This window comes from Schistocerca nitens, chromosome 6 (genome assembly GCF_023898315.1).
Source record: "Schistocerca nitens isolate TAMUIC-IGC-003100 chromosome 6, iqSchNite1.1, whole genome shotgun sequence".
In the NCBI taxonomy this organism is placed as follows: domain Eukaryota; kingdom Metazoa; phylum Arthropoda; class Insecta; order Orthoptera; family Acrididae; genus Schistocerca; species Schistocerca nitens.
Window position 1 is genome coordinate 126,618,565 of NC_064619.1, and position 12,470 is coordinate 126,631,034.

Genomic DNA, 12,470 nt, shown 5'->3' on the forward strand with positions numbered 1-12,470 from the left:
GAAAGAAAACGACGTAGTTCACGATGCACAAAAAACGTACAGTCCTCTTACTAGCCCGTACACGTCTTCAGCAAATAGCATGAAACAGTCTGTACGCTGTTATGAAGTTAAGACAACATTATTTCGTAAAAAAAAGTGTTTTAAGGCCTACGAGGAGGACATTTTGCCCAAAAAACACAGAAGAAAGAAAATGAATGACTTGTAGAACAATATGTAAAATTTTCAGTTTAGTACAATGTGCGCAAGTATGTGGACGTCCAAAATTTACGAATGTCAGTCACACTGAGAAATTAAACTTTGTCGACGTTCTTGAAATGTCAGCTTGGTGCGTAAGTTCGTAGCGTTTTTACAGAAGTTTAATGAAAACAACAGCTACACATAACAGTGACTGAGGTCATCAATAATATCTTCTCCTTCACTATTTACAACAGGCTACCAACGGTGGGGTAACTTTTCGATTTTGCGACAGTAGAAATCACGTCATTTTGAGATGAAGAACTAGTCGAGCCATGTTCGGAGCGCATTTTGATCCGGAAAGAGAGTTCCCTGAAGGCTGTTCGATAGAAAACGGAAAAGGTGAAAATCTGAGGGCACAAGATCAGGTGAATAAGATGGGTGCAGAATGAATTCCCAATCAAGCAATTACGAATATAAGGCTGAATGGAGAGAAGCTGAAAGAAATACAAGACTTTGTCTACTTGGGAAGCAGAATAACATCAGATGGTCGTAGTAGGAAAGATGTAATAAGTAGAATAAATCAGGCAAAGACTGCATTCTATAAAAGGAAAGGACTCCTCACATCAAATACGATAAGTCTGGCGTTAAGGAAGCGGTTAATAAAGACCTTTGTTGGGAGTGTGCTTCTCTACGGCAGCGAAACCTGGACACTTGGAGAGGACGAAAGAAGAAGGATTGAAGGATTCGAAATGTGGTGTCTGCGAAGGATGTTAAAAATTCCATGGACGGCCAGGATGACAAATGAAGAAGTCCTGCAGAGAGCGGAGGAAGTTCCAGTTCTTTGGAAGACGGTCAAGAAGAGGAGAGATATATGGATGGGACACATTCTGAGACATGAAAGTCTTCTCCACACTATAATGGAAGGCCTTGTGGAGGGCAAAAGGGCAAGAGGCAGACCTAGAAGAAAGTACATAAGCCAGATAATGCAGGACCTAGGATGCGGAAGTTTCACGGAATTGAAGAGGCTGGCCGACAATCGCACTGAATGGAGAGCTGCTGCAAATCAATCTTAGGATTGGCAACTTAAGAAGAAGCAGAATGCAGGCGGGTGTTATTGTGGATTAGCACCACGTCACGCAGTCTTCCTCGTCGTTGTTCTTAGACTGCGTCTGCAAGACGTCTCAGTTGTTGACAATAAATGCCAGCAGTGATTTACACGTCGGGGGAAGCAATTCGTAGTACATCACACGGTCGCTGTGCCACCAGATGCATGAGATTATCTTTTGTGGATGCGCGCATGTCTTTGAAGGGGGAGTTGCGGCTTTGTTTAGGCGCAACCATACCTTTCTTTTCTGTATGTTAGCGCAGGGACACCATTTCTCGCCACCAGTAACGGTACGGGATAATAATGGACGGTGTTGTTCACGAGCCAATTGATGACGAACAAGCAGAGATGTCCGTATGGCCACCTGCTGATTCTTGTGATTTTGGCTTAGAGCATGCGTTACCCACACACACCCCATTTTTGAACCTTCTCGATTGCGTGCAAATGTCGCACGATTGTGGAATGGTGACGGTTCATCATATTTGTCAGTTCTCGAATTCAGTGACGTGGATCATTGTGGATTAATGCGTTTAAACGACATTCATCAAACCATTAAGGTTTTCCTGAAGGCGGAGAGTCACTGATGTCGAAACGATCCTCCTTAAAACAAGTAAACCATTTTCTTGCCTGCAGTGCCCAATGGTATCATCCCCACACACGGCGCAAATGTTTGTGGCTGCCTCCGCTGTTGTGAGCAATCTATTGAACTCAACCAGAAGAATATATCAGAAAATGTTCCGATTTCTCCACATAGCATTCCATTTTCTAGTGTCCGCGGCTTCACTCACTATCTCCAGATGACAAAATGAGAATATGTAATCTCAAATAGCAACAGTGAATTACAAATAAAAATGACAATCAATAAATAAACCAGTAATAAGCGACAAACAAAACAAAAACGCCACTAACTTAATACACAACTGGCCATTAAAATTGCTACACCAAGAAGAAATGCAGATGATAAACGGGTATTCATTGGACAAAGATATTATATTAGAACTGAAATGTGATTACATTTTCACGCAATTTGGGTGCATAGATCCTGAGAAATCAGTACCCAGAACAACCACCTCTGGCCGTAATAACGGCCTTGATACGCCTGGGCATTGAGTCAAACAGAGCTTGGATGGTGTGTACAGGTACAGCTGCCCATGCAGCTTCAACACGATACCACAGTTCATCAAGAGTAGTGACTGGCGTATTGTGACAAGCCAGTTGCTCGGCCACCATTGACCAGACGTTTTCAGTTGGTGAGGGATCTGGAGAATGTGCTGGCCAGGAGAGCAGTCGAACATTTTCTGTATCCAGAAAGGCCCTTACAGGACCTGCAACATGGTCGTGCGTTATCCTGCTGAAATGTAGGGTTTCGCTGCGATCGAATGAAAGGTAGAGCCACGGGTCGTAACACATCTGAAATGTAACGTCCACTGTTCAAAGTGCCGTCAGTGTGAACAAGAGGTGACCGAGACGTGTAACCAGTGGCACCCTATACCATCACGCCGGGTGATACGCCAGTATGGCGATGACGAATACACGCTTCCAATGTGCGTTCACCGCGATGTCGCCAAACATGGATGCGACCATCATGAAGCTGTAAACAGAACCTGGATTCATCCGAAAAATTGACATTTTGCCATTCGTGCACCCAGGTTCGTCGTTGAGTACACCATCGCAGGCGCTCCTGTCTGTGATGCAGCGTCAAGGGTAACCGCAGCCATGGTCTGCGAGCTGATAGTCCATGCTGCTGCAAACGTCAAATGGTTCAAATGGCTCTGAGCACTATGGGACTTAACTTCTAAGGTCATCAGTCCCCTAGAACTTAGAACTATTTAAACCTAACTAACCTAAGGACATCACTCACATCCATGCCCGAGGCAGGATTCGAACCTGCGACCGTAGCGGTCACGCGGTTCCAGACTGAAGCGCCTAGAACCGCACGGCCACACCGGCCGGCGCTGCAAACGTCGTCGAACTGTTCGTGCAGATGGTTGTTGTCTTGCAAACGTCCCCATCTGTTGACTCAGGGATCGAGACGTGGCTGCACGATCCGTTACATCCATGGTGATAAGATGCCTGTCATCTCGACTGCTAGTGATACGAGGCCGTTGGGATCCAGCACGGCGTTCCGTATTACCCTCCTGAACCCACCGATTCCATATTCTGCTAACAGTCATTGGATCTCGACCAACGCGAGCAGCAATGTCGCGATACGATAAACAGCAATCGCGATAGGCTACAATCCGACCTTTATCAAAGTCGGAAACGTAATGGTACGCATTTCTCCTCCTTATATGAGGCATCACAACGTTTCACCAGGCAACGCCGGTCAACTGCTGTTTGTGTATGAGAAATCGGTTGGAAACTTTCCTCATGTCAGCACGATGTAGGTGTCGCCACCGGCGCCAACCTTGTGTGAATGCTCTGAAAAGCTAATCATTTGCATATCACAGCATCTTATTCCCGTCGGTTAAATTTCGCATCTGTAGCACGTCATCTTCGTGATGTAGCAATTTTAATGGCCGGTTATGTACTTTGAGGGGTTGAACCAGTAGAAGTCAACCTGTTCACTGCCGCTCACTAGTGGGCATTCCAGCTTTCGTAGTGGGCGGTAAGCGGTAAGGATTTTAACAACTTTTTCGTTGAGTTTTCGTAAAATTTTGACATAAGGTATATTATACGCATTAACTTACTGTAACTCTGCTTTATAAATTTTATGAAGTAAATTTACTTCCTTGCTCTATCAATTATGATTACTATAGGACCGGAGGGCCATTCATTAAAAAATGTTACTACTAACAGAGGTACAAAAGTGAATCGTAGGTAAAAAAGGTTTACTACCTCTGCGTTAAACGAAAGCAAAACGGATGTCACAGGCGCTTAAGTAGACGACAGTCTGCACTGTATGGAAATAGCAATAAAAGTGACTGACCGTGCCGGCTACATGACTACGAAGCACCGGTGTTAAACGGAATGATGGAAGAGTTTGAAGATGTCGACAGACGTGCTGCGAAATTCGTGACAGGTGTAAACAGTCACCGCATGACTGCTAAAGGTTCAGTAACTTACAGGAAACACATTTTCTGCGAATTAGGTGGCAATCTAAAAGGCGAAATCAGAAAATGCCGCGCGCTAGCTTGTGGAGTGAAGGAGGCGGCGCTTACCGCTGAAGACCGCCGCGCGCCCGTGGCGCTGGCGGGCGCGCGCTCCGGGCCTGCTGCTGCGCTGCCGGCCATGGCGGGAGCTGCGTCCACACTCACTCGGCGCTCGCTGCCGGCGCGGCCGCCACGAGCTGCCAGCAGGCAGGGTCACGTGGCACCGCCGGTGGCCTCGCGCTCCCCGCACGCCAACCGACGCTGTATTCCCATTCAACTCGGAAATCGCTTCAACTTCTCCGTAGTGAAACACTTCGTTTTACGTCAAAATGCGCTTACGAGGGGCGTGCAAAAATAACGGAAATTTTTAACGATTTCGTTTATTCGTCTACATCAGGGTAGTACCATTCAAAGAAAGCTCCAAATTAGCATCACTTTGAAATCTATCAACAGCTGAATCAGTATATGTGCAGCTTGTTTTTCAGATAGTACTTCGTTATACGAGGGGCGGTCAACATACAGGGTGAGTCAGGACGAAAGGTACATGCTTTGAGGGGTGATAGTATTAGTGATTCTGAACAAAAAACTTAATATGAGCGTATGCCCTATTCCGAATGGAGATAGAACATATTTAATATCACTTTTGTATGTTTTTCTTGAATAAGTCGAAAACCGCACCCTCCACCGAAAACGTGTCGCAGTACAAAATTAAACTACATTAAATTTCCTACAAAAAAGGTCCTATTCATTTTTTTCTCTAGAACCAATGGTTTGCGGGAAGAGAGCGCGAGGATGTTGAAAAAAAATCGCTCGACGCGCATGCGCTGTAGCTTACGTAGTTTTTGTAGGCCAATTTGAGGTAGCATATTGAGTTAGCAAGTTGAGACGAACAGTTTGATACGGGACATTTGTGGTCTATCAAGTCGAGAAACTACTTCAAATTGGCCTACAAAAACTACGTAAGCTACAGCGCATGCGCGTCGAGCGAGTTTTTCAACACCCTCGCGCTCTCTTCGCACAAACCATTAGTTCCAGAGAAAAAAAATGAATAGGACCTTTTCTGTAGAACATTGTCCGCCTCCGCAGCGTAGTGGTAGCGTTACCGCCTTTCACGCAGGGGGCCCGGGTTCGGTTCCCGGCAGGGGACTGGGTGTTGTCTGTCCATCATCATCGACTCGCAAGTCGCCGAAGTGGCGTCAACTAAGAAGGACTTGCAATACGGCCTGCCGAACTCCCCGGAATGGAGCCTCCCGGCCAACAATGCCATACGATCGTTTAATTTCATTTGTAGAGCATTTAATATAGTTTAATTTTGTACTGCGACACCTTTTCGCTGGAGGGTGCGTTTTCCAAGTTATTCAGCAAAAACGTACAAAAGTGATATTAAATGTGTTCTATCTCGGAAACCATTCATAACAGGGCATACGTCCATATGAAGTTTTTTGTTCGGAATCACTAATACTATCACCCTTCAAAGCATGTACCTTTCCTCCCGACTCACCCTGTATAATGCAACACATCTTTTTCTCGGCCAATTTCGGTTGAAAAAATGCGGAATTTGTTGTGGGACATCGTGAATTGTTCCCACTGCAGGCGCGGCTCGTGCTTTCCATACTGGAGAAGATTGTGACATTTACCAGTCAGAACTAACCTAGACCTCAGGCTATGCTACTGATCAGTCTGTCATCACAACCAAGATTTCAGGAGAGGGGTGGGGGGACAATATTACACTCTAGCTAAACGTTTGCGTATTCTGTCTTCTCTCCGTTACCAGGAACTAATTCCAGGTTAAAATCTATAGGTAAGTAATCCCCCAACGTCACATTTTCCGACAGTTCACCACAACAAATCGTACTAAAAGAAGCGTTTCGAAGAGATCTTCAACACGGGCGTATGCTACCTTCGCTGCAAGCTTAGAGTCTTTGGTATTTTCATTTCTAAACTTCATATGTTTAACGTTTTGCGCGTTCAAACCGCGGAGTTTATGAATACGTGAGACGAAACAGTGATGTTTCTATGAGGTTACGGATTTTGTGTTGTGCTTGGCTAACATGAGCAACTCGAGTAACTGCCATGCTAATTTAGACATCGTATTTGTGTATTACAAATATGCATTTCAAGTGATATAGCGCACACAACAACTCAGCGGCATTTGTTCTGTTAAAATTATGTGTACGAGGTCTGTTCAAAAAATTCCAGAACATTCGCAATTTCGCGCCAGTGGTGTGTGGCACCCCTGCACACGCCTGTGTTTAATGTGTAACTGCTGGAAATTGCATTGTTCTGTTCTTTATTGTCCAGTGCTGTATTGTGTAGAACGTTGGGTCACACACTTTGCGATTTTCGAGGTGGCATAGTTACAGGAGCAACGCGTCTGCATTAAATTTCGCCTCAAACTCATGAAAACCTTTACAGACACACGCCAAATGATGCGAGAAGTCTACGGAGATGAGTTCTTAAGTCATTCTCGGTCTCACGAATGGTTCACGTGGTTTAAAAATGGCTGGACGGAAGTTAAAGATGACCTTCGTTCAGGAGGCTCTTCGACGTCTACCGACGACGCTCATACCACGAACGTTAACGAAATTGTGCGTGCCAATCGAAGACTGACTGTCCGAGAGACTGCAGAAGAATGTAACATTTCAGTTGGATCATGTCATGAAATCCTGACACAGCGTCTTGGAATGCACCGTGTTCACGCCGAGTTCGTCCTATGACACATGAGCCAAGACCAGAAAGACTTACGCCTCGCAATCTATGAAGAGCTTTTGGATTGCGAAAACGAGAACAAAATGTTCGCTAAGAGAATCATAACTGGGATTGAGACGTGGGTTTACGGTTATGATGTTGAGACCAAGATTCAGTCTTCACAATGGGTCGAGAAAGGTTCTCCAAGATCAACAAAAGCTCGTCAGGTCAAATGTCAAAGCTCCGCTGATAGTTTTCTGACTTTCATGGATTAGTTCATCATGAATTCGTGCCACAGGGGTAAACGGTCAATCGATGGTACTATCGGGACGTGTTGCGACGCTGCGAGAAAATGTGAGAAGGTAATGGCCTGAAATGTGGCGAACAGTTCATGGATCCTGCATCACTATAACGCACCCGTACATCCCTGTTGATGGGTGACTATTGCACAAAAAAAGGAAACCACTGTGTTCTCTCATCCTCCGTACTCTCCAGACCTGGCCCCTGCGGACTTTTTTTTATTTCCAAAGTTGGAAACCCCGCTGAAAGGACGAATATCTGCAAAGATAGACGAGATAAAGGAAAATTCGCAGGCGGCGCTTCGCGCGACCCAGCAAGAGGCGTACCAAGACTGCTTCCCGAGGTGGAAACGGCGTTGGCAGCGGTGTATCGATTGTGGAGGAGAGTATTTCGAAATAGACCATACACAATAAGTAAAAGATAAGCATAGAAAAATTTTTCTACAAAAATCCTGCATTTTTTGCTAGACCTCTTATACCCTTTCCTGGATTTACACTATTTTTGTTCTTGAGTCATGTTTACATCAGATCTGGGCGCACCAAGTTCCTTTACTTTCATCCTAATCGCACGGTCCAAAATTTTGCCTTATAAATTGCACACTGAACTCATATTGTGTTATTTTCGCCAGCCGTAGTGGCCGAGCGGTTCTAGGCGCTGCAGTCTGGAGCCGCGCGACCGCTACGGTCGAAGGTTCGAATCCTGCCTCGGGCATGGATGTGTGTGATGTCCTTAGGTTAGTTAGGTTTAAGTAGTTCTAAGTTCTACGGGAACTGATGAATGGTTCAAATGGCTCTGAGCACTATGGGACTTAACATCTATGGTCATCAGTCCCCTAGAACTTCGAACTACTTAAACCTAACTAACCTAAGGACATCACACAACATCCAGTCATCACGAGGCAGAGAAAATCCCTGACCCCGCCGGGAATCGAACCCGGGAACCCGGGCGCGGGAAGCGAGAACGCTACTGCACGACCACGAGCTGCGGACAGGGGACTGATGACCTCAGAAGTTAAGTCCCATAGTGCTCAGAGCCATTTGAACCATTTATGTTATTTTCGAACTCATGGTACGCTGCTCTTATTCATAAAAAGAAACTTGCTAATAGCGCACGTTAACCGCAATTAGCAAGCATGGAAACTAAAATAACGGCACATGTTTCGCGTACAGGATATATTTCCCGCGTTTTTTCCACTAACCATTCGTAAAACTCTCACTAGGAGGTGATACGTATGTTATCGCACTCTAGTGCACTCTGGCAAGACACCTGAAAACTTATTCCAACAGTGGATAGGACAGCCAATGGCAAAAAAGGCTAAAAAACCACCAGAACAGTAATACTAAACGTCGATTAATGACGCATCAAAGCACAGTAGAGATATACAGACGCAGGTATTCGATAGCGAAGTTTCAGCAACTCGTTTCATTCCATTTTGATGTAAACATTGGAACGTGGAAATTGTGTGAGGTTGGTAGGACACCCTTAGGCTGAAACAACAGAGCCTTCCCAAACTTCTGCTGCACAGAACTAAGCGGCATTTCAAGGCGCAGCCTTAAGACTACCTACCACCTTTCTCAAAAACATTGATCTATATCACATACCAGTTGTTCCAAAAATGTTGACTGGCATTATTTAAACCAATGTGGTAAATATGGGAAATGCGTTCTTATAATATAAATTGTCATAATTTAAATTCTGCAATAAGGTGCTGAGAAATTTGTTTCTCAGCCTGCCCTATATGTTCATGACGTCCCGCTATATGTAGCCTTCAAAATGGCATCTGCAGCGGAGGTGTGTTCCAATCAGAGAGCTGTCTTTGGGTTTCTTTTGGCGAAAAATCAGAGCATCGCAGAAGTAGTAGGGAGACGGGGCTCTCACCCTAATTTCGACATCAAATTAATTAAATTGATCAATTGATCCCCCCACTACAACCATGATTACCCCCGACCGCAACCACCCCCACCCTCACCCTGGATGACGTCATGTGTTTTTCTCAGCTTGCACGTGGACCCAAGCCCCCTCCCCCCTCCTCCCCTTCCCCCACCCCACCTCCCTCCTATTGGTGAGAATTTCGAATTTTGGTGTGAATTTCGAACTTTGGCTGCAATTCCGAATTTTCGCTGTACAAATCGATTGTCAATTTAGAAGACATAATATTAATGGAAATTGTTGATGGAAATTGCTTATAAAACGGGAATAGGCGGTAGAAATCGGAGAATTATGCTCTGAGAAGGACATAATTTGCATTTCGTAGGACAGGGACACTCTTGCATAACTTCCGACCGCTTCATCGCTTCCTATAGTGTGATCGCAAAGTCATGAAGACGCTCTGCAGTGCGCTGCCGGGCTCATGCAATACCGGTGTTGCTGCCTCCGTGCCGCCAGCCCTCCCCACCCCTCCTCACGGCATCTGGTAGCAGCCATCGCCTAACCTTGCCGGGCAGGCTGCATTCACGATGGCAGCCTCGCAGGACACGCCTACACCACGCCTCCTGACCTGCTGCGAGCAGTTTGACATGAAAGGCGCCGTACCAAATGAGCTCGTATAACCGCAACACATTCGCCGCTTGGCTAGGTGTCCGGCGGTCTGGTGATGACTACTTGTCTGCCTCCCTAAGTCCCCCAGCCCTCGATTTCCACATTTGGGAGGGGGGGGGGGTACCCAGCAGTTGGAAATCTGCAGAAGGTTGTAATGTACAATGCTGCTCTAAAGGCATGCTTTGTTGGTCACCTACCACGAACAACAGATTGGTTTTCGAAGGTTATCGTCTTCCCCCACAGATGCAGCTGGCATTGGGCGTGCCAGATTATCAGTCTGTCTCAGAATGAACAAGGGTGTTTTTCTAAAGATAGCAGATGTCTACAATTTTCCATCCACTTGCTGGCAAACAAACGCTGTTTTCAGAAAGGGATCTCTACCTCTTTCTTTTGTCTCTCACGGCAACTGCCTGCACTAAGCCTGTTTGAAGAACAAAAAGAAGGCAAGGTAAGCGTCCTTACCCCACAGCTATACCCTCAATAACAACAACATGTATTTCGAAGGGTGCAACTGATATCGGAAATATCAAGCTATCTGTTTCCTTCAGAATGAACAAAGAGTGTTTCTGTAAACCTAGCAGCTGTGTCCAATATTCCAGCCATTTGTCAGCAAACAAAGGATGTTTGTCTCAGAATTATTTTCCTCCTCCCTACCCCACAGATGTGATATTTTCCTCAAACACCTGCACCAAGCTTGAAGGGAAAAAAGGCAAGTTATAACTTGCTGGTACATCCACTTGCCAGCAAACAAAGGATGTTTGTCCCAAAAGTCTTCTCCCCCCCCCCCCCACCACACACACACATATGCGACATTTTCCTCAAACACCTGCACGAAGCCTGCTTGAACAAAAAAGAAGGCAAGTTATAATTTGCTGGTATGGCACTCCGAGTTCTTATTGGTCCTCTGCAAAATAGAGGGTGGAGTCTGAAGCTACATAAATCCCAATCCACACCACAATCATCATCAGCCTTTGACAGTGCTTGGTTGTATCAGTGTGATTCCTGCAAAATGAAACAGTCAGCCAGCAGTGATGCCAGCGGTGGTGGTGGTGAGAAATGGCCAAACTTGGGTCAATTATGTAAGTGTTCATAAAAAAAAATAATGAGCTCAAATTGCAACAGTTATCAGCAGCTGGAAGCTGAAAGTCGCCAGCTAGCGGAAGAGCTTATGCTATCGTCATGTAAATACAACTACAAATTCTGTATGATAGTTTACATGTTCACAAAACAGCTCTTGATGTATTCAGATTGTAACAAGTGTTTATAAAACTTTTGCTCTCCCTGTTGGAGCATTAGAACAGCAGCTGATGGACACTGAGCTGCTGCTGGAGGCTGAAATTCAGCAAGAAAGTAAGTACGGTTATAATATTTTGCCTTTAGACTTTTTTTTTCATCGTATTCAGTTGTGTGAAGTATATATTATTCATTGTTGTAGATGTTGTTACAGATCGAGAGGAAAATGAGGTTCTAGTAGGGGTATGCATCAAGAATGATGACCAGGTGTCATCACTTCCATCTGCCATGAACTTTTTACTTATTTATTTAATTTTTCTGTAGTTATGCATAATCAATATCTCGCTGTAGTTAAATTCAGGACAAATTTGTTGTTGTTTCTAATAATCAATATCTTCTTGTAGAAGACTTCCAAGAGTAGAATTGGTGGCTCCACAAGAACAAAAATTCCGGCGAGGGTGAAATTCCTGAGTGGGTGCGTGGGATGGTGGCTTATGAAAGGCAGTACGATCCCTCCCTTCTGGAACAGGAGATGGAAATACTGTATTTGACAGGGTGGGAGACATACCAGAAAGGTCGATTGAACAGCTCAATCCTGGGACCTAGAGTTTAAAAGGTGGTTATAATGTGACCATCATCGTTAGAGCATACAATTATTATTCAGGAATGCTAATGTTCTTAATTGTTGTTGTTTGTTTACAGCGTATATTTTAAAAAATCTTAAGCATTGTGCTTAATTTTTTTCCATTATTCATATGTTACAGAGGTGTCACCAACACCGTCACTACAACAGCTTGCTGTGGGATGTGCACCTAGGGCAGTGGTTGTGGGGGCAAGAATCAAACACACACCAAGCAGGGTGCACCACTTTGAAATGTACCGCTCATTGCCACACGAGAGGCAGCTGCAGCTGCTCCACTGCCAGCGCTCAAACCACTGCATACCCTCTGGCGTACATGGGTGGTTCAGTCAGAGCAACGATCTCCAACCCTCAAGGCTGGCAATGGAGGAGGCTCCAATATGCAGCAGCATCAACAAGCGCCTCGCCGCAGCCTGGGTACTCCCACAGGAGCTCACCGCTGCCACCTGCTTATACTCAGGCTCCGGCTACTCGCCCTCACTGGCAACTATAGGTATGTGTGCCACAGTGCATACCCCTCTCCCCTCCCCCCGAGGCACCTCCTCCCCAGCGCCCTCATCCATCAGGTGGATGCAGTCAGCTCCTAGCTGTAGTATTAATGATAATGAACCTGTGGGTATCAATAGGGCTCTATCCCATTCTGATAGTGAAGGACATCAGATAGCAGCATCATGACCCATCTAGAATACTCGGTGGT

General features: G+C 45.5%; 1 protein-coding gene across 3 annotated transcripts in view; it reads right to left on the minus strand.

Moving 5' to 3' along the window:
- Positions 1–4,532, minus strand: part of LOC126262859 (carcinine transporter) — a 452,804-nt gene extending 448,272 nt beyond the window's left edge. For all 3 annotated transcript variants that reach the window (XM_049959724.1, XM_049959725.1, XM_049959726.1), the window contains exon 1: positions 4,444–4,532. In XM_049959724.1, coding sequence (XP_049815681.1) covers positions 4,444–4,515 — 72 coding nt within the window. In that variant the 5' untranslated portion in view covers positions 4,516–4,532. The remainder of the gene's footprint in view (positions 1–4,443) is intronic.
- Between the last annotated feature and the right edge of the window lie 7,938 nt (positions 4,533–12,470).